The sequence below is a fragment of the Amphiprion ocellaris genome, chromosome 1 (genome assembly GCF_022539595.1).
Source record: "Amphiprion ocellaris isolate individual 3 ecotype Okinawa chromosome 1, ASM2253959v1, whole genome shotgun sequence".
NCBI lineage: Eukaryota > Metazoa > Chordata > Actinopteri > Pomacentridae > Amphiprion > Amphiprion ocellaris.
The window spans coordinates 29,547,555-29,570,267 of NC_072766.1; the positions used below are offsets into that span (position 1 = coordinate 29,547,555).

General features: G+C 39.5%; 2 protein-coding genes across 3 annotated transcripts; one reads left to right on the plus strand and one right to left on the minus strand.

The window, feature by feature from the left end:
• Positions 1-305: 305 nt before the first annotated feature.
• On the plus strand, positions 306-13,075 carry mtch2 (mitochondrial carrier homolog 2). 2 transcript variants are annotated; one of them, XM_055009384.1, is made up of 13 exons: positions 306-514; positions 1,689-1,773; positions 3,944-4,050; positions 4,313-4,339; positions 5,144-5,200; positions 6,482-6,539; positions 6,731-6,782; positions 6,868-6,927; positions 7,946-8,039; positions 9,197-9,244; positions 9,328-9,395; positions 9,475-9,550; positions 12,295-13,075. In XM_055009384.1, the coding sequence occupies exons 1-13, from the start codon at positions 428-430 to the stop codon at positions 12,379-12,381; spliced, it is 906 nt and encodes a 301-aa protein (XP_054865359.1). In that variant the 5' UTR covers positions 306-427; the 3' UTR covers positions 12,382-13,075. The 2 variants fall into 2 exon arrangements, with proteins under 2 accessions (XP_054865359.1, XP_054865365.1); XM_055009390.1 differs by lacking the exon at positions 4,313-4,339 and having other exon boundaries at positions 308-514.
• znf414 (zinc finger protein 414) lies at positions 9,773-22,699 on the minus strand. The gene is made up of 5 exons (XM_055009381.1): positions 22,508-22,699; positions 22,185-22,295; positions 17,690-17,798; positions 17,029-17,579; positions 9,773-14,649 (listed from the first exon to the last, which is right to left on the minus strand). Exons 1-5 carry the CDS (start codon positions 22,554-22,556, stop codon positions 14,480-14,482), a joined length of 990 nt encoding a protein of 329 aa, XP_054865356.1. The 5' UTR covers positions 22,557-22,699; the 3' UTR covers positions 9,773-14,479.
• Positions 22,700-22,713: the final 14 nt, after the last annotated feature.

The window sequence follows — 22,713 nt, forward strand, 5'->3', positions numbered from 1 at the left end:
TTATTTAATTTTGGCACTTTTAGTCCTCCATAAAAAAACCAACCTACTCTGCGAAAAACAATTCAAATGAACAACACTAAATAGGGAACTCCTATCCCGGAACACTCTCGATCCCGCTGAGTGATTCTCATAACAAACCGAACCAATCAGGTGATTCGAAGCAGTTGAGTGCTTCAAACGTCACTTAAGTGATTCAAACGTCACGAGTCACGTGACCAAACCACGCCTCGGCACAGTGGCTCCATACGTTTGCTTCATGAGCTACAGCGCATGTGTCGAAGCCTCGGGTATCAGAGGACCATCACTAGCTCACTGCGCCCTGCCGGTAGTGAACACTAGATGGAAGTACTTGACAAAAATGACCGTTACCGTTCCCAGGCTCAAGAAGAAAATAGGATAACTTCCGTTCTATGTTGTCTTTCCAAAAATGGCGGACACGTGTGGCCAGATATTGCTGGGATCAGGGCTAACCGTCCTCTCCCACCCTCTGATGTATATAAAAGTCCTAATCCAGGTAAGAGGGAAAGAGTTGGGGCGGGTTAGTGAGGATGTTTGCGGTGCGGGAGTTGATGCAGCCAGTCTGACTTGGACTTTCTAAATACTGTGTCATCACATTACCTTGTCAGTCTGAAAGAGAAAACTGCCACCTCCATTGAGAATAATGGAGTTGAATGTTGCCTCGCTTTTTCGTAAATGACTATGTAACAAGACTAAAGGCCTTTCGTGAATTACTACCACTCGTTAATTCTGCGTACATACAATCTTTACTGCAACAAATGTCCCTGTAACGTTGTTAGCTCCACTGTTCGTGTGTTGTCCCTGTGACCTTCTGTCTTCAAAATACTGTAGTGGGCGGAAAAAGCCTACTGTGAACCGTATTCCAAATTCTAGACTTAATAGAAATATCCCGTTGCTTCGTCGACGTTCAGCACACTTAGTGAACAGAATGGCGCCCTAAGAGAGACTCCCAGACAACTGCAGAACTTATTTAATAATAAACCCGGGCCGTCACGTTGCCTGTTAGCCGCCATGAGACTAGCTCCGCTGTGCTACCAGTCAAACGTTACATTCTTCGTGTTCCGCATTGTCAAACTCTTTCCTGAAATGCAGACATCCAGTCCTGGTTCTTGGAATACTCATACACGGTTTCTTTGTCGACCCAGTAACGTCTTTAACAGGTTAGCGTTAAGAACGCGAACGATACTTACTGCTAATCTGCATGCGGTGCCAGTCTGTCCTACTGTCAGCTCCACAAACTGTATATAAAAGATGTTTAGTTAGCTGTGTGCTTTTGAGAGAGTAAATATGTACCATTTGTGACTGCACTTGTAACAGAGCATTTGGGGACATGTGTCTTTTTGCCCTCATCCTACTGAACTAGCTAATATGCTAACACTAGCAGTTGCTAACTAACTAGCTTAGTTTGTTAGACAACTTTTAAGGCATTGAAGTTCAGATCATTATTAAAGGTGACTGAAAGACAACATACGCACATAGAAAGTTTATAATTGTATAAAGACAAAGTGAATGGAATTGGGACAATGTAGATCCTGCTCGATGCGTCCAAATGAGCAGGACGTGTGTTACAGTGTGTGTTTGTGCTGCAAAGACTCGAAAGTTCACATTAGAGAATGATTCACGCTTGAAAGTAGCTGTTTCTTCTTAAAATTATTACTGTGTGTTATTAGGTAGGACATGAGCCTCTCTCTCCCACCCTGGGCAGGAACTTGTTTGGCCGACAAGTCTACCAGCTACCTGGACTATTTGCTTATGGTGAGTCTGACCCACCCAGCTTAAGCTCAGAAATGGAGTCAATAGTATCCAATGCAGTGCTTTATATGTCAATATGTGGATAGTTAATCTTATAGCTTCTGTTTTTAAAGTCCCATATTGTGAAAATCCATTTTTATTGTATAATGTGGATTCTGTGAATTTGAAACTGGTAATGTAAAAGCTGTGAAAACATGAACACACTTAACTGTTTACAGGATATAACAGCATCTTACAGATTTGTTTGTAGCGCTAGGTCAGTGTATAATCCTGAGGTCTGTGGAGCACAGTGGGCATAGTAGAGGAGAATTTACAATTTTCCACTGTATTTGGACTCTGTCAGCAGAAAGCATGTACAAATCAAAGCACGTCCAAAGTCCTGTAGAGCCTACTTCAGTTACAATTAGGGCTGCCACAAACGACGCGTCGACGAATCGCCTGAGCACGATACGTCATCAAAAGCAGAAGTGAGCGCGCAATGCAACAGAAATCACCGTCCGAGTGGAGCGCGGAACACGCATGGACATCCGCGCTGTATCGTGCATATATAGTATATGCACGATGCGGCGCGGATGTCCGCGCTGTATCGGAAACGCGGATGTCCACGCTGTATTGTGCGTATATAATATATGCATATACTATATATGCACGATACAGCGCGGATGTCCATGCGTGTTCTGCGCTCCACTCGGTGATTTCTGTTGCATTGCGCGCTCACGTCCGCTTTTGATGACGTATCGTGCTCAGGCGATTCGTCGACGCGTCGTTTGTGGCAGTTATTTTAAAGATGAATTTTCAAGGTGTGGATGACTGACAGTCTCTTTGTACAGTCTCTAATCTAAACAAACATTTGTCTTGTGCACCATTTGTTTTCCTTGCACAAATGTATTCATACATTTTGAGCTGTACGTGGATGTCCACATTGGGGTGTATGTGGACTTGGTAGGATGGCAAAATTTACATGATACAAGCCTTTGCAGACGCATACATAGATGCAGAAAGCATTAATTTCCCTTAAGACTACACATTAACCTGCATTCACTTCAGATCCATTTTTTTCCAAGCTGCTGCTTTGCACTGCTTAAAAATTATTTGAAATACCATTATAACTGTGATGTAATTTGACAAAATCATCTGTGCAGTATTGACAATATTTCCATATAAAAAGATTGCTTGGTGTTACAAGCACCAGAAAATCTTGGTTTTCGTCTCACTTAAACAGCGAGCTACAGCTGTTGGCTTCTTTTCAACAGGGTTAAAACCCAGTGGTGGGTTATACAGTCAGTGAATTGAACTATCAGTGTGGTATTTTGAGCTTAAAAATTAAAGACACATTCTTGAAACATGTGAGACTTTCATTGTTTGCCAGACAACAATTTGATGATAACGACTTAGAGCTCATAAAGTCTGAAACTCCAGCCTTTGTTTAAAACAAATAAAGGCTTGAAATATTTCTGTTTATGTGTACTGAGTCTAAAACAGACATATGCTTCACTTGGAGCCATGTCTGATTACCACCATATTCTAATTATGTGAGATGTAATTGTATAGTCCCATCTTAAATGAATTTAGAACAACAGGACATCTGTAAAAATTGTTATCACCTTCATCCATGGAGAGAGCACATCAGATTTCGATGTACAAGATTTTTGGTTTATATGCAGCCATGGAACTGACATTCATTAATTCACTCTGAAGTCAACAAAATAATTTTTATGGCCTAATCAATAAAGCTAAGACACATTTTAATGACACCAATGTCTGTAATTATTTGCTTATGAATGCATTGCTATGTGGATATTACCAGGCCTTCATTCAGATAAGTAGTATGAGTTGTTGACACTTAAAATTTACTGGACTCATTGTGCAGAACTGCTAGCACAGTCCTGGAAGCCTGAAATAATCGAGCTTTTATAAGCTTCAACAGCATTGCTGACCTAGCCTCCATACTGTCAGATCACTGCATAATATCAGCATCTTTGGGAGCTATCTGATGATGATGGTTAAACAGAAGTTAACCTATATAACCCTTAAGAACTGAAAAGAGTTTATCTATATTTGACCACTGGTTTTGCACATCCCTTGATTATTATTAGTATTTAATTTTATTGATTAATCTATACCTATTTGAAATGTCTTTTACAACTTGTTATGTGTTTTCTGAATGTTTTAGCAAAACACATCATTAAGATTGATGGAAAAGTGGGTCTCTTCAAAGGGCTTGGTCCAAGGCTCTGTGCTGGCACTATTGGAACAGTCGTGCACAGCAAAGTTGTCCAGGTAAGCCTGAAAAAAAATAAGTGCATCATAAAAGACCGTAATCACACGGCTACAGCTGCAGTTCTTCAGTTGGAATTATGGATATAGTCAGTTAGTATGGTGCTGAAAGCATAACCTCAAACAGCGTAATATTCATTTGATATGCTTGCTCATAAACGGAAACCTGATCATCCAAGATACATACTAATGCCCAATATATTAGTAGTGTAATAGCAGAATAAACAGTTTTCCTTTGATAATGTTGCTCTTTACTTTATTACAGAAATGTCAGGAACAAGGTACACCTCAGGTAAAAGTTCATTTTTGTAAAAGCAAATCTACTGCAAATCTACTGCAAATTAGAACAGTTTAAATAGTATCTATAGCCACAGTTTGTGTTACATACTGTAAACTTTGCGAAATACTCTACATCCACTGCATAGTGGTCATTTGTGGTAGAACTATGCTGAAAAATCTTAGCATATGTAAGGTGTGATACAGGCACCAATCTGGCTACAGTGCCATCAGTGTAAGTCTTCCATACTGTATTTGATGCCTTTTGTCTGTGGTAGTTTTGGAATGGTTGTCATTTAATATGTTTTCATTCAAGGCATGTTTAACCTGCTGTTGATGGCTGGAGCTGCTGGTCTTAGTGAGATTTAAGTCAGCTCTGGAATCCTTAAGAAAAAAGGTATTTTAAAAAGCCCATGGCATCAGCTGTCTAGCTGACAGACTGAGCACTGAACCCGTCCACCAGTCCTTTTCAAAAGCAGACACTTGGATGATAGATCAAGAAGCCAGGAAACACAATTACAAACTAGTTTCAGTTTTGCTTCCTCTGGTTTCTGCTTCAAACTTGATGGCCAAGTAATTATCAGGCTGGAGTTTACACTGTTAGGGACATAATGGCCAACAGCGTTGTTGATTTGGCTGTTCCAGGAGACTTGGAGGTTAAGTTCATATCTATGACCCACACTGTCTTGAGTCTTCCCTTATTCTGTGGCCTCCCTCATTTCTCTCTGCTTGTTTCAGGCCATCTCTATATTATGTCTAATAGGCATAAAATGGTAAATTAAAAAATTAAATGATCATGAGGTTTATTTCTGTTGGCCAGGTACTAGGCGGCTCGCAGAAGGCTGTGGAGGGCTCCCTACAGCATGTTGTTAATGAGGTAAGGCGCACGCCATGGTTCCATTGCCAATTTTTATGCACATGATCAAGTATTCCATTACAAAAAGTTCATGGAAATGGTGAAATTAGAAGAGAAAACATTTTTATGCTTGTTTGAGTTTACTCAGACATCAACAGGCACCATAGTTGGCAAGATCAGGCATGGCAATTTTCCGCCGTTCCGCGGAAATCCGCCGTTTTAATTTTCAAATTGATCATTTCTGTGAATCGTCCAAATCCGTTGAGAAAATTTTAGTGGGGGTGAGGTATGTTTTTGTTACTCTTGCTCCCGGTTTTTGAGAAGCGCTCGGCGTTTCTCCCGCAGCGTAACAGACAAAGAGAACCAGTCTAGCTCCTGCTGCATTGTAAAAGGCCTTGCGATTGGTCGAAATTGGTTAGCTGCCAACGATTGGACCAATCAAATTGCTCGATGCATTCTTTTGTTACAATTCATGGCGGCATGTTCGTGTTGGAATTTGGAGCTATTGGGATCGTTTTCGGTGGAATCATGAGGTTTTTATCGACTTTGTGATCAGTGTAGAACTCAAGTGTAAATAGTGTTAAAAGACTTACAGAACTGTAAAAAATAGTAGGACTAAATGCAGTGAGACAACATTGAAGAAAAAGTATAGTGCAGTGGTTCATTTTGCTCTCCATAACCTTGAGTGAAATTGACTCATGACAGTTTGAAACCTTGAGTCAAATATTATCAGAGTGGGTCAGTTTGCTTTAAAATAATCATTTTGATTTCTCAAGCCATGAGTCAGAAGTACTCACTATAAGTAAAATATTTGAGTCATTTAACAAAACATTGGGTATTTGATTCATGACTCAGGGCAAAATGAATCCCTGATAGTGTTTAAAGAGTGTTCTGGAAATGTAAAAAAAACCGACACAGCTGACTCCATAGAGGAAACTGTGACATTAGAAGTGACTTTGTGACCAGTGTAGAACTCCAGTGTAAATAGTGTTAAAAGACCTATAGAACTGTAAAATTTGTAGGACTACATGCAGTGAGACAACATTGAAGAAAAAGTAAGTTAACTTTTCATTAAATTAACTTATTCATTACAATCTAGTCTTCTGTAATTCTATGCATGTTTTTCATTCTAAATCACCTCTATTTTACTGAAAACCTCTCGGCTTCAGCGGGGCTGCGCCCCCCTGGACCTCCCCTGAAGATTGTATACCGAACATTTTCAGCTGAAATCTAAATTTGCTGTTGCCATGCCTGCAAGATAAAAGTTCAGTTGCAGTTGATTGTTTTCTATCTTTTCCACAGACAACCAAAGAGATGATCGCTCGTTCCTGTGCCACCATCGTCACACATCCCTTTCATGGTACGTCATTCCTCTACTCAGGTCTGTCAGGTGGCTTAACCTGACCTCACTGCAGTCATGTGATGACTTCAGATGTTGTATAGGAGCTTTGAAGTGGTTGAGATTGTGATACATTTGAATCTTGGGGTTGGATCTGTGTGGTGAGACACCAGTCTGCATGTCAAGTATGTTTCCCCCGACTTGTTTTTCAGTGATTACATTGCGATGTATGGTCCAGTTTATTGGGAGAGAAACTAAGTACAGGTAAAGTTTTAACATTCTAGACATAAACATCAGTAAGAAGAGCCGTGAAAATTGTTGAAAACGTAAAAATTTCTTCTGTTGTCAGTGGGGTGTTTGATTCCATCGTCATGGTCTACAGAGAAGAAGGCATTCTTGGTTTCTTTGCGTAAGTTTGGCAGTCTCTGTGTATTTTTCTGTTTTGTTGGTCAACTTTAAGCAATTTCGCAATATACTTGGTGCTTTATAGTTAGATATGTGCACTGTATCTAATATAAAGATAATAGGAAGAAAGTGTGTCAATGTAGCTTTCATGCTAAATTATATGCAGAGCATGGATACTCTAATACTGAATTATTGGGTTATTAACAATATTTTAAAGCTTACATATCAAGTTGAGGCTGAGGTATTATGGATGCTATTGTCTCCGTATGTAAATAAATGTTTAAAGATCCCTGGGGGTGGGGTGCAGCTTATAGGGGGGGCTCCAAGCCAAACAGGTTGGGAACCACTGACATAGATGATACAAAGTGCAAGCCAACATTAAAACTGATTCGTAAGTTTACTGCTATGGTGTAAGCCTCTGTCATTAAAAACACTGCATATGTAGCTGGTAGTAAGATGCAAACTGTGTGTAGATGAGCATATTAAGTATAGTAAGGGCGATGCAGAGTAGATTGGTGGAAATGGGCAGCTGGAAGCAGTGGGCTGCAGGAAAGTCAGCAGCAGCAGCATCCCAGCTGCTCTATCAATTTGATTTTTTTTTTTTTTTTTTTTTAACACAAAGGATCAGAATGAGTCGCATCATCATGGTCCTTGCTATTCCTAAACACAGATCCCCTTCCATTCACATACAGATAATTTCCCAGTGGTATAAACCTATACATAAAGGCAGAAAATGTATGCTGTGGCTTATATGCCCTGACTGACAGTCACCTGTAGAGAAATTCCTCTGTTTTCCACTGTCGTGTAAAGTTGCGAAAGCCCTTAGAAGCCAGAATAAACAGAACAGCAATCACAGATGAAGAGGTTACAAATGAAATGCACAGCTTAGATATACAGGCAGGGTGGGAAACCTATTTTTTTCACAAAATGGTATGGTCTTATTTACAGTACATATATATTGCACAGTATACAGTGTTATTTGTGTTCAAATATTGTTTTTTTAATGTTTTTTTTTTTCCCAGTGGTTTGATTCCTCGCCTGCTGGGTGATGTCTTGTCTCTGTGGATTTGTAACCTGCTGGCTCACCTCATCAATACATATGCCATTGATGACTCGGTATGCTATCTCTTATACACACACCACTCAGTCCAGTTAAAGGTTGGCTTAATGACTTATATATAGGTGTCAGCGTTTACTTCAAGGTTGTCTGTAAATGCACAGAAATGCTGTGGTTTTGTTCTCGCAGCGATTTCATTTCAATTAAATTTTGTTTTATTTATATAGTGCTAATTCACAACATATGTCATCTCACAGTGCTTATTGTATTAAGGTACAGACCTCAATGCATGCATCACACATCTCAAACTGAGGCCCCTTGACCAGCAGTTTCTCAGCTGGGGTTTTATATTGTATCTTCATATCAGTAGCCTGGTAACTGAAAGCACAGTAACAGCATTTTTAAACTACAGCTGTGAGGTGTAATCACAGCTAATACTGTAACAAACACAGCTTATCTGGCCTTATAGATTCTATTGAAACTGCCAGTTTAGTGTCAACACAAGCAAATGGGCAAACGAAAGAAAGTGTTGGCAGCAACTCTGAGATTTTCAGTGTTGCAGTGTGTTGTTGAAGGACCCACTACACTAGCAGCTAGAATATTTCAGTTTTTTTGCTTATGTTTGATTTTCACTTACCAGTTGTGTCCAGGACCATATAAAGTAATACAAATTAAATAGCAAGCAAGACACAAAGAATGGAAAAAATCAATCACTATCAAAAAAAGCACTCCGCCAAGGCTACTCAATCATTGTATGAGTTCCAACAGATAAAGGCTGGGTTATGCTTTCCACATGAACGAGCCGCACGGAACTCTCATGCGAGAGAACGTGTGTGACTTTATACTCCATGCAGCGTCTGCTCCCAAACTGCAGGGGCAGTATATCGCAAACGCATGTCTACTTAGTCCACTCTAGTACTAAACTAGAGTAGAAGAAGTTTGCCATTGTTTACACCACTTACAATATGGCATTTTACCAAGTAGTTGCATTTCAACAGTTAGTTTTAATTTCACTCCATGAATTGTTCATAACCCAGTTGTCACGGTGATCTCTGTGTGATGAATTGTATAAGTGCCCATATTCCTGGACTTCAGCTATGAGTAGGTCCTGGTCCTCTGCCATGTTTTTCCGTGCATCTCCGTCTGCGTGGTTAGAAAAATGTGGAGGTGCACGACACAAAAAAATAGTTAATTCTGTGACTTTTTCTCTTTACAGATGAGTCACACAGGAGAAATCAAGAACTGCTCTCAGGCTGTGACAGGGGTGAGTCCAACAAACATCAGCAGTGCACCAGTCGGTCTATAGCTTGCAGTCTTATTTTGTTCTTTTCCTGCTCTTACTTCCAGTTCTTTGCCAGTATGCTCACATACCCCTTTGTTTTGGTGTCAAACCTCATGGCTGTCAATAACTGCGGGTGAGTTGGCAGGTTCTTTGCTGTTGTGAACCTCGTAAGTGCTAGATCAACCAGACTCACATTTCCAATGTCCTATCAGGCTCGTTGGAGGCCTACCTCCCTATGCATCAGTATATCCCACCTGGGTGGACTGCTGGAGGCATCTAAGCAGAGAGGTAAATGTACCACAGACTAAACGTTTTTCAAACACCTGTGTGACAGTAATCATCACATGGATCACAATATATATACTGCTATTGCTTGGAAGTCCGAAACAAAAATTCTGATCAAATTCGAGCAGCACTTAGAACACAAAAATGTAAGGCCTCTATCACTAAGTAAATAAATTACGACAGCTATGTGCTTGTTAACCTGTGTTTACCATGAGCTCCAGACAATTCCAGAAAACTGGTTTTATTGACATCACAAAATCAGACTGTACATGTAATAGAAAAGTTACGCAGAAACATCTCCGTTTCATCACTCAAAGATACGCTGACTTTTGACTACAGCTAAGAAACTGATCATAAAGACAACATGGTCACAATATTTGAAATCATTTGGCTACTGGATGAGAACCACCATATACCACAGTCAGTACAGCTGTTCACATAAAAAAATCTAATTTGAACTGGTTTGGCCAGCATCTGCAAACCAGATGCCTGGTATGACATTGACCTCTTTTTGTTAAGTTGAAATGAACTCCAGTGCATTTACCTGTTTTGGTTTGCACTAGATTGAAGCTTCAGGTGATTGCAGACTGTCAACAGAGCAAATGCACACTACCAGTCAAAAGTTTGGACACACCTTCTCATTCAATGGATTTTGTTTTAATTATTTTCTACATTGTAGATTAATACAGAAGACATCAAAACTATGAATGAACACATATGGAATTATGTAGTAAACAAACTGTTAATCAAATCAGAATGTTTTATATTTTCGATTCTTTGAAGTAGCCAACCTTTGCTTTGATTACTGGTTTGCACACTCTTGGCATTCTCTGGATGAGCTTCATGAGCTTTCAGGTGACTACCTGAAATGGTTTTCCAACAGTCTTGAAGGAGTTCCCAGAGATGCTGAGCACTTGTTGGCCCTTTTGCCTTCACTCTGTGGTCCATCTCATCCCAAACCATCTGGATTGGGTTTAGGTCAGGTGACTGTGGAGGCCAGGTCATCTGATGCAGCACTCCATCACTCTCCTTCTTGGTCAAATAGCCCTTACACAGCCTGGAGATGTGTTTGGGGTCATTGTCCTGTTGAAAAATGATGATCCAACTAAACGCAAGTCGGATGAGATGGCATTGTCGCTGCAGGACGCTTTGTTAACCAGGTGGTTCAGTGTGCCTTCAGTTTTGAATGAATCTCCAACAGCGTCGCCAGCAAAGCATCCCCACACTTTCACATCTGCATCGCACAAAGACACGGCGAGGGAACAAAAGGTCTCAAATTTGGACTCATCAGACCAAATCACAGATTTCCACTGGTTTAATGTCCATTCCTTGTGTTTCTTGGCCCAAACAAACCTCTTCTGCTTGTTGTTTTTCCTTATTAGTGGTTTCTAAGCAGCTATTTGACCATAAAGGCCTGATTGGCACAGTCTCCTCTGGACAGTTCATGTACAGATGTGTCTGCTACTAGAACTCTCTGTGGCATTTATCTGGGCTCTAATCTGAGGTGCTGTTAACTTTCCATTCCTGAGGCTGGATGAACTTATCCTCAGTAGCAGAAGTGACTCTCGGTCTTCTTTTCCTGCAGCGGTCCTCATGTTAGCCAGTTTTGTTGTAGTGCTTAATGGTTTTACATACATTCAATGTTTTTGAAATTTTCCAGACTGACTGACCTTCAGTTCTTAAAGTAATGATGGACTGTTGTTTCTCTTTACTGAGTTGTGTGGTTCTTGCCATAATATGGATTCTAACAGTTGTCAGATAGGGCTATCCACAGTGTATTAACCCTACCTCCTCACAACAGAACTGATGGTCACAAACACATTAAGAAGGCAAGAAATTCCACAAATTGACTCTTAACAAGGCACATCTGTTAATTTAAAACAGTTTCAGGTGACTACCTCATCTTCATCCAGACAATGCCAAGAGTGTGCAAAGCTGTCAAAGCAAAAGGGGGCTACTTCAAAGAATATAAAATATAAAACATATTCTGGTTTGTTTAAGTTTTATGTTTACAGCATAATTCCATATGTGTTAATTCATAGTTTATGTCTTCAGTCTTCAATCTACCATATAGAAAATAATTAAAACCATTGAATGAGAAGGTGTCTCCAAACTTTTGACTGGTAGTGTATAAGACTGATTTAATCATGTTGATATTTGTGTCAGCTTGCATCTTGACAAGCAATGTTTATAATTAAATATTTGTTCATGAGCTCTCTGTGAGTCTAGAGTAGATAAAGACATCAAGTTTAGTCAAGGTTTCATGTAATAGCAGTAATGTTGTCACTGCATTGGGAGTAAATAAAATCCAGCCCTCAGCAGCACTGCTTCCCTTGAAGGCATTGTGTTTGTTGAGAGATTAGCCAACCACACTTAACTTATCTGTATACTGAGATCAGTTGAAATTGCAGACTCAAGTGAGTATTTCAGTAAATTGAGAGATTAGAAATACCAGGTGGAAATAGGGTTTAATTGTTGACTTAATGCCAGTCACCATCATTTATCCATTGTGTTTTGGTTGTGGAAACATACAATGTTAAAATAAATTACACTCAACACCAAAGATGTTCAAATATGTCCAAGGGACATGTTAATAACACGTTATAGTAGTAGTCCAAGTTTGGTGTTAACAGGCTCTCACATTAGGCAATTGTTTTTACTTGAAATTTAGATTTGCCTTTTAGTTATGGTTATGCATACTGTACGTTCAGTCGTTACTGGTACTTCTTTCCTCTTTTTCATTCCAGGGTAACATGAGCAGAGGCAACAGTTTATTTTTCCGGAAGCTTCCAGCAGGAAAGATGTACGCTATTGACCAGAAGAGATTTTTTTAAAGCCTCAAGAGCCCTGAGCTGACCCTAATTGTGATAATAAAACAAAAGAAATCAACATTGCCTGACCTGGGGGTGGACAGTCGGTCCCTTATCTTTTTTTTGTATGTACTTGTTTACGATGACTTTTATTTCCTAACCTGCCATCTTGTGGACTAAAAACATTAGTTTCCAGCTAATTACAGCAGGTTTTGTTTAATGAATAGAAATTGACAGTTGAACTTCATGGCTGTAAGGCAATAAGCTAGTGGCAGGGAGACAATTCCTTTAAAAAAAACCACATGTAGAAAAACTGAAGGGAGGATGGCTCATGCTTTCAGAAAACTTGTCAGCATAATGTTACGAGGATTTTTTTGTTATATAGATTGATTGATAAATCTTCAACATGATGGGATTTGTGTTGAAAACAGCACCTCAGTTTGCATGTGGTAATGTCTAGTAATTCACGTCAATGATCAAGTGGGACCTCTGTCATGTGGTATTGTCTTGATGTGTTAGTTATTGTAAAACTCACTGCTGGATGGGTGTGTAATGTTAATAATGTAAAGGACGGGAAAGCAGTGGTGATTGTCTGGGAGCTTATATGGATGTGTAGAGACATAAGGAGGAGCTAGAGCTTACTAAACTCTGACACGCTGACTAGCTTGTATTGACTCATTTTGATTGACCCAAATAAAAACTGATCTTTTTGACCTTGTCTTTCTTGTAAAGGTGTTTGGTATGGAACTTGAAGTATGTGAAATGATACACCCACCATGGTGTTTCTGGTGTGAAAGAATGGGCTGGAGTTGTCTACGGTGTTTGTCTTGTTGATATGTACAGAGCCAAACCAATACATATATTACACCTGTGTATATCAAACCAGAGATACTTTCTTACTCTTCAAAGCTCCACTTTCCAGAAACTATTAAAACACTACTGCTGGAATTACAATTATTTTCATTTAATCAGATTTTCCGCATTTATGCAGAATATGCATAGAAAAAGAAAGCCACTTAGAATTTCCCATAACCCAACAAGAATTGTAAAATGCTTGTTTTGACCAACCAACACTCCAAAAGCCATTCGCTCTTCAGTAATATAAGAAAGAATCTGTAGATCCTGCCTGTTTAGAAGCTGCAAATAGCCAAGTAACTAAACAACATACTAATTATAGTTACTGTTTATTTTTCTCTCAAATGACTGATTATTGCAGTTCCTAAAGAACAAATCAGTCAGCTGCTGGGTTACAGTTTTCTTCATTCCCGTGAACACACTGCAGTTCATTTGGACTCAACTCTACATGCTGCTGCCACAAATACTTGCTGCACAATCTGTGGGTAAAACATGGTGACCAAAAGGTCCAAAACACATGCGGTTTTAGGAAATTTCGTTGAAAATCAAGTTTAAGATTTACATGGGCTCTGAGCTGAGAGCCATACAGAATTTAGTATTAGAGACATACTTTGCTGGTTTAGGTGTTTTATTGGATTAGTTGACGAGAAACTACAATAACAGCAGCTGTATCCTGTAATTAGTCTGGCACAAAATCTGAGGGCAGGTTAATAAAGTCAGTCCTCTGAGGGGAAAACAATATCTGCACAATCTACATGTGTTAAATACATCAGTCAAGTTTGTTTTTCCACCTCATTTGTAACAAGCAGCACTGCACAATGACTCACAAGATCAGCATTATAGTCTGTATTGTAGTCAACTGAGAAAGATAGCATCAAGTGTTTATAATTTAATAATGTTTAATAGCCAAAACTTCACCTGCAATTCAGAAGCTGCAATCAATTCTGTTGTTCAAACATCTAATGGCAACAGCCTTCAAACACCTGTCAGCTACAGCCAGGTATCCCTAGAATAAATGACAGCGACTCTTCAGCACATCGTTTGTGACCCAGCAGACTGATAAAACATTTTTAGGAAAAAAAAAATACATTTTTTAGTGCTTTTCAGAAGCAGCATGATGTAAATACTTATTACAGTCACTACAAAATCATCAGTTTCTATTCAACTTTGCTAATGCAGACTCTTCAAAGTAAAAGCATACTGGACATAACCAGTATTCAGTGTTTGTCTAAAGCCTTGACAGAGACAGAAGAGGTGAGTTTCCACATTATGTGTTATTAATAGAGTTTGTTGTGTCTTCTGCAGCTTTGTTACCACTGTGTTGACTGTTGATGTGTTGAGTCATTTCCTTGCGGTTGGATACCACATGTCCACATTGCACACAGGTGTAGCGCCCTCTGGTGTGCTCCCAAAGAATGCGTCTACTGCAGGCTATACCTAATGCATGAAAGGACAAATTACTGTCTAAACACAGGAACTACATCAACATTGTATAAGGATTTGGGTACTCTGACAGACCTCAATTGCTACAGAAACATTAAAGATGATACTTCCAGTAAAAAAATATGGACAATTCAGCTCTGCCAAAGGTGACAAGTTGAGCAGAGTTTCAAGCGTACGATGCTGTGTAACTGATGCAGCAAAAATAGCAATGACACAGTAAACAGTTTGATTTAACAGAGACAAAACACTCTGGACAAACATCCCCATCCTGTGAGATTTTGCTGCTCAGCAGGCAACAAATAAAGCTTGTTTATGCAAGAATGGATGTCTAAGGAGGAAAGTTCATTTACCACCTAGAAAATGGTAGTAGTTTCTAATGACTCTGGGTGCTACAGATTTTCAGCTGAGGGAATATGTAATATCTGGAAACATGTTGAGCTGTACGTTACTAAAAGCACTGAATACAGCCATGTAGTTACAGTCTCGCAAACTGTATGCATCACGTTGTGACAGGAAAAAAAAATACAGAAATATGTTTTTATGTTTGGTCCATTTATACTGCTGGTACTGCAGCTGATAGAACACAGATTAGAAAGCTGACTATTCTACTGGTATGTATTACAGACAATATTCAATCAGTAATATTAATTTCACTTTCACTATAAATTAAAGTGATATTCTGCATTATCACTTTAATAGCGTCAGACCTAAATGCACGTCAATACAATATCATGTTTAAATAATTGAAATTTAAAGTTTAACAGCTTTTTTTGGCCTTTTGTTGGCTTTTTTAGATAGGTTAGTCGAGAAGCAGACAGAAAAGCAGAGAGAAGAGTGGGGGGAGGACCTGCAGCAAAGGGCCATGAGCTGGAATCAAACTCAGGCCGCTGTATCAAGGACTATAGCCACTGTTTATGGGTCACCAGCTCAACCAGCTGAGCTAACTGGGCACCCAGAGTTTAACAGCTTTAATGTGAAACTATCTGCTAAAAATAAGCATTGATTGGTAAAATTAACATATTAACACATTTTTAATCAGCATTATTTTTTTGCATAATTTGCAGGAGCAGTGCTTTTTACAGCCGTAGATTTTAGATTCTTTGCTGTTCTCCATTATAACAACCTGAACAACCTGAAGTAGGTGACATAATTGTTTCATTTTGTGCAGAAGAAAACTCAGATGCATTAAACGCCCACTTTTGTGTGAACGTGCACAGAGTCTGAAGCGGAAGTCTGAGTTGACAAAGAAAGTTGAAAACCACCTTCGTGATACCAGTTAACTCTAAAGTTTCTAGTTTCTGACAAGCCGACTGACACAAAGAAAGTGTGGCTATGTCAAACTGTCTGGTGTCTCTACACCACAGGATTGTACTATGATACGCCAATATGGAATTTTAGGGTGGATCTATAATGTTCTATAAAATCAGGCTTAAACTCTTGAATCCCCACCCTCTTCATTACCCTTTCACCCAACCAGTCACGTTCCCTGAGCCTGGTTCTGTCGGAGATCCCCCAGAAGAGAATGAATGTAGAATGTATAGTTTTTTTTATGTTTCAGATAACCAAGAAGATGCGTTTGATGCCATCTTTGGGGCACTTGAAGGCCATGGTGTATCAGGTGAAGATACAAGACATAAATCATCTCAAGGAATGTATCACCAACGCCATTACAAGCATAGCTTCTACTGTGCTAATGCAAATACATCAACAGTGGAAAACATGTATTAATGTGTTTTCGAAACAATGGTAATCATATAGAGCACATTATCTAAATAAAAACAGTTATCCAACATAAAATGTTTATTTCTCCTATGTATGGAAACTTATGGCCCATCCTGTAGAACTATTTGCACATCTGCTGTCCACATTCACAGTCTGCATCAGTAAGTGCACAGGTAAGTGGGGAAACCACAAATCAGCCTTAGGCTAGCGTTAAGCAAGTAATAAAACTTCCACTTTAGTTAGTACACACAACGGTCTGCTAGTGTCTGTGTGACACAAAATTCATAATTTGCCTAATTACACGAGAGTCCACACAGACTTCTCTAAATTTGAGACGGCATGTGCTATAAAGGCAGCAGTGTGCACAGAATGCATGGAAGCTGATGGAACAAAGTCCTCCGAGAGGACTCAAAGCAGTAATATAATAAAAAGATAAAAACAACTGTTACACCTACAGCTGTTTGTGTCTCCAAAGGAGTATAATCAAGGGTTTTTTTTAGGGTAACACAGCTGCCTGTAGAGATGAAACAACATGTGGACAGCCTGAGGGATCCTCTGCAGCTTTGTGCAGCTTTGATGACCAGGTTACTATGGAAGTGAACATGTAGCCATACCTCGCAAGTTACAGCTTTAGCAGGACAACAGGCTCACCTTGATTCTTCTTCCAGACAGCTGATGACCCAGGAGGAGAGTGAGGTGCTGATCCTGGAGCAGGGTGGACAGACTCAGGAGACCAGGTGTGTGTCTGCTGCTGACCCTGGGCATCAAGACGGTCAGATGCTGCTTTTGGACCATCCAGGTTTAGGGAGGATGGCAGATTAAAGGCTTCATTCCTAAACAGAGGCTGGTGAGGTGCCTCAGAGAGTTGTGGAGAAGCAAGGTGAGGAGGGGAAGCCTGAGGAAGGGGCAAGATGGGTGGACCGAGCAGAGGAGGGCCAGCAGAGTCTGGCTGCGGAACTGCAGTGGGGAAAGATCCATCTGGGTTTGGTATTTGAGAAGGGAGTTGCTGGGCCGCAGACACCGATTCCAGCTGTGGGGGTTGCTGGTCCATAGCCGTGGTGCTCATGTTTGGGCGGTTTGCAGCAGCAGGCAGAGGGAGTGTCAGTTCAGGAGGCTTTGTTCTGCTCCGTGGTACTCTGGAGCAGGTGTGCAGGTGAGTCAGGAGGCCACGATAGGAACGCAACTTGGTGCGACAGCTCTCACACCCACAGAAGAACAAGAGAAACAGAAGAAATGTTACATAACTCAAAATATTTGCACCAATGAATTCTCAGCACACCAGCTATAAGTCAATGTACAACACAGGCCAACTCACTGGAAGAATATGTTGGGTTTGTGATGATGCCTCATATGTTCCATCAGTCTCTGCATGTTGGAGAAGGAGCCACTGCAGCCAATGGAGGAACACAGCAACACTTTACCTGAGGAGAGAAATTCTTGTCACATTGATGCCACTCTTGTCCTTTTTACGTATTTCCCTTAATTAGGACACAGTAAATATAAACAGTCAGACTGTATTTTTGTAAACCCAGACTTCCCATTTTCCGTTTCATGGATTACAGCAGAGCTGCATCAGTGCGGGATCTCTTCACAGCCACTATGGACAGGAGAAAGACAACAATGTCCCAGAACTAGTGAAGTTGCTTTTAAAAACTACCAGGGTATTCTAACTGTACATCAGACCTGCAGTCAGGCTGAGCAGAGTTCTGTCTGGATCAACTAGATCCAGGACGTAGAACTTGTAGCATTTCTTGCTGGAATATGTATGAAATATGTCTTCAAAGTGTTCCTTTAAGTTTTTTTTTGAGCAGTGTATAATTGTGTTTGTGACAAATAAAGGTCTTGAATCTTGAAACTTATAGTTTCAAGAAAGAAGTTTTAACATAAAACAGCTTGGTTTGACAATCCATAATTCAAATGATCATTATCAACACAATTTTAATTAGTTTTAATGACACTATGACTAGTTGGAATTTTTATTTAAGATATCGATAACATTATACTGACAGCTAGAGACACCTGTAATTTGGTGTTGACTGGCCAAAAATAATAGCTGCAGGTATTTCAAATGTTAGCAAGACTAGTCTTAATTGCTGCGCATGACACTGCTAATGCGAGGTTTCCCATTGGATATTGGTCCATCGAAGCATTTAAGTGGTAGGAACAGAAGTAATGGCAGTTGTCTTGTCAATACAGAGCTAAAACATCATCAACAAAGGGTTTGTGGAAAATGAGAGCTTCACTCACCAGAGACTACTTGTTACAATCTACTAGAGCTTGGCCTCAGGTTGTGTTGACATGATGGTAAAATGGCTTGTCAAAGGCAATTAGGACTGCAGTAGCATAGTTTGTTTCTGCTTTTGCCTTGCCGCAGCCTCTGACGTAACTTCAGGTAGGTGCACTGCCATTTCACAGGCTCAAAATTCTAATTAAAATTATCTGTAATTCCATACATTTAACTAGGTATAATTCTAATTCCAGACATCTATAATTTCATTCTAACTAGCTCAATGATCAGCGCTTGCCATTACAAACTGGCCTCCAAGACAGATCATAAATTGCTCCAGTCAGCCCTCTCTTTCCCATGGCACTGGCACCTACACCATCACACACAAACACTAGAGCTAACTGAGCATAAAGAACTGCTCCTGCTTTTATTATATTACAGCAGTCCAGTAGCAGGTAAAATAGACATTTTCACATTACACAGAGATATTTTGAACTCTTGAAAAGCACAAGTAAAGCATTAATAGTAATCGGATTCCAATAGGTGTCATAGTAAGCCGTGACAGGAGGAGGACCTCTGTGTTCAAGATTAATTGGTGTTCCGATTAGCTGGTGACACTAGCGGTTCTGAGACAGATGTTTTGTAGGTGTGGCTTTTCAGGAACCCTTGTTCCAACCAGGAAATAAACAATGGGACAACTTTGTCTATAAAATGAGATTTCTGCTGTTTTATTCATTTTTGTCTTGACAAAATTATCTGAAAATAAGAGGCGTTCAAATTTTAAAACTCATACATGAAAGAAACTTCGCAAGCACAGTTGAAAACAGTGGAGCTGTGATTACTGTTAAAACCTGTTAAAGCAGTGGAGACTGGAGACCAGCACACAATGTGCACGTTATTTTGACATGAAAAAGACAAAACCATGTGATAATAGAATACTAAGTGTCTAAGTATAATATTGATCTATTGATACAGTATCGGCAGATTTAGATCAAGTTGCCACTGTACTGTTATTCAAATTCACTAGCACCAAATTTTAACAGGACAGAAGATCAGCAGTGATTTAAAAAGGATCGAATATGAAAAGCAGCAATTTAGCAAAATTCACATGACATTCATGTTCAATCCAGCTACAGAAGTTTGTCATGTTTCTTTTCACTAAACCCACAAAGGTGTGACGGGGCAACCAACATGTGATCCACAAACACATCAGTTAGCCAATTTACCTAAGTGTTCTGCAAATTTGGAACACTTGAGGAAATTAGATCCAATTATGTACAAGTGTTACATGAGCACATGCCTAAATAGACCATATCAGTTTTCCTAATTGTGTCAAATTTTGTGGTGGAAAGTATTGACCTTTTTGGATTACATGCATGTATGTGTTTTGCTTTTATGTGTAATACATTCAGTATTTTATTTGCATGTTGCTGAATTGTTCGACTTAGTGTCGAACAATTCAGCAATATGATCTTATTTAGTCTGATTTATTTATACTAATTCTTATTTTGTTGTTTTGCATGTCTTGATTTGTGAGACTTGTTTTAAACAATAGCTGACAATCTAGTAAAGGGGTGTGCTGAATTAAGTTTTATTAACATTAATATTCTCACTTCTCTTTACTATTGTTGTACATGTTTACAAAAGATTTCAATACCTTCAATTTTGTATTCTACAGAATCAGTGCATTGTATCTACAATACTGAAATATTACTGAATAGAATACAGTGCTGATTAACTTGTTTTATCCCAGTAAAATAAACAAATCCAAAATAACGGGAAAAAAATCAGATGAAACATATCGACGTTCTGAAGGCTGATATGAGAAATCGCTGGTTAAAATGCGGTCAGACGGTTTATATAATCCAGTGTTTCTCAAATAGTGGGGCGTGACCCCCTGGGGGGGCACAGAGGCATGTCAGGGGGGGCGCGGGCGACTGGGAGGAAAAGGTCCTTCAACGCGGAACTAATTAGCTGAACTATTGTTTTAACGTCGGCCTGTTTTTCGCGGCGTACAACAATACTGAAATTGTGCTGACTGTATATGCCATAGATATAAAAAAAATATATATTAATAATAATAATGATCTTCTATATATATCTATGGTATATGCACTGGCCGTTCAGACTCCGAAGTACAGACTCCCGAGAATGGGAGAACGTATCGTTAATGTGCAGTCGGAACACCAGCGTACTCGATCGATAAAAATCACAACAACATTAACTGTAAATTTTAAATTTGTAAAACTGTAAATTTAAAATAATTTCTAGAACTTGACAAGTTGTTCTGATCATGAAGTAAAATACTACATTGTTCAGTTCCAGATACCTGTGACTGAATGTTTTGTGTTTTTGTAGATAAACTGTTATCTGGCAGTTACAATGCATGTGTAAATGATGAACTGAGGCATAATAGGCTACTGTTGAAATTGAACTTGTTTTCCTTAAGAAATTTCAGATTCATAATATTTTGTAAAAAGACAGTTCATTAAATGTGAACATTTTCAGAATGTACTTTTTTTAAACTAAAACAAAGGGGAAAAGTTGGAGTTTTGGTTATTTATAGGTTATTATGCTGTGATTTTACTCTTGGGGCCCACTGGAGATCAGATTGGGTTTATGTGGTCCCTGGACTAAAATGAGTTTGACACCCCTGATCTTTACTGTGAAAAACAACAAAATGGAATCAGATAAAATAACACAGCCCTGCATATTCATGTTTTCACAGTTTTTATATATATATATATATATATATATATATATATATATATATATGTGTATATATATATATATATGTATGTATGTATATATATATATATATATATATATATATATATATATATATATATATATATATATATATATATATATATATATATATACACGCACGAAGTTATTGGGGGGGCACGAAAGTTTTTTGTCCTCTGAAGGGGGGCCCGACAGAAAAAATTTGAGAATCACTGATATAATCTCATTGTCTCTCGATGTGTTTAAAAGTAAAACAACTCAACAACCTGATTTAACTCTGAAAACAGTTTTAGTACTTCTCGTGCTGTTTGTCTGACCGTCGGACTGACGCCACAGATTGTCACACTTTTTTTTTCATCATTCCGATTGCGAGCTTTTTGCATCGATATTTCAGTCTGATGTACACCAGCTACTGTATGTTCTGGTTGACAATAAAGTGGCAATTCTATCCTATTCATCTGGTGGAGATCTTCACTCCACCGCAGCTAAGGGCTATTTCCACTCTGCTGGGTGGACGTCCTCTTTAAACCGAGTATTTTACTAGTAGCCTGAACAGCCGTGAGTCAGAACAGAACAACAACGACATGTGGAATTAATGTTAAACCTGCCAGCAAGAACATTTCGCAACAGTTTTTTGACGTCTGTGTGGTTTGCACGGGCATCGGCACAGTGGCCTATGATCCGTATTGCCGTTGTCACAGCTGCCTCGCTCACTGATTATCACCAGTAAATCGGAACACCAGTTCATCTTGAACACCGTCATAAACACATCTGCGCTTTTCCTGCTATGACCAGCTAGATGTTTTGTCTCGCTGGTCTAAAAGACACTCACCAGGCAGAGACTGCGCCGGGATCTCATGGTCCCGAATGTGTCTCTCAAGAGCGATGTTGTCTGTGTACACCCGCTTACAGCCGTGCAGCGAACACGGTATCCTCTTGTTTCCTGAAACCGACCAACAACGCAATTATTTAGAAGAGGCCAATACTATAAATAACATGTGGAACTTAGCAACTCAGCTCGACCTGCTTAGCATGCTAGCTAGCCTGTTTGCTAGCTTTACTCGGACTCCCAGCTCACGTTAGTCTTAAGAACTTACAACATCAAAAACCCAGTTAAGTCGGCATGTGCTCGTAAATGTAAGCTAAATAACAAACCTCCATTTCCATTTTCAGCTGTAGGGAGGGCAGTGCTGCCCGAAGACATCACGGTCGCAGTAACGTCCAGCTCCGCGACAATTGTGGGAGAAGTGCAGAAACGAAGCACAACGACTAGAATGCCGTGCGGCGAAGCACTGCTTCGGGAAGGGTATGTCGCAGAGCCGGAGGCTGCACCTACAGGGCTGTACACTTCCTTTAAGTTT

Coding starts and splice junctions, on each gene's coding strand:
- mtch2 (XM_055009384.1), top strand. CDS start 428: ATGGCGGACACGTGTGGCCAGATATTGCTGGGATCAGGGCTAACCGTC. Junction 1,774..3,943: donor ACCTGGACTATTTGCTTATG/GTGAGTCTGACC, acceptor TGAATGTTTTAG/CAAAACACATCATTAAGATT. Junction 9,245..9,327: donor GCTCTCAGGCTGTGACAGGG/GTGAGTCCAACA, acceptor TCTTACTTCCAG/TTCTTTGCCAGTATGCTCAC.
- znf414 (XM_055009381.1), bottom strand. CDS start 22,556: ATGTCTTCGGGCAGCACTGCCCTCCCTACAGCTGAAAATGGAAATGGA. Junction 17,580..17,689: donor CCCAACATATTCTTCCAGTG/AGTTGGCCTGTG, acceptor CTTCTGTGGGTG/TGAGAGCTGTCGCACCAAGT. Junction 14,650..17,028: donor TGTCTGGAAGAAGAATCAAG/GTGAGCCTGTTG, acceptor TTCATGCATTAG/GTATAGCCTGCAGTAGACGC.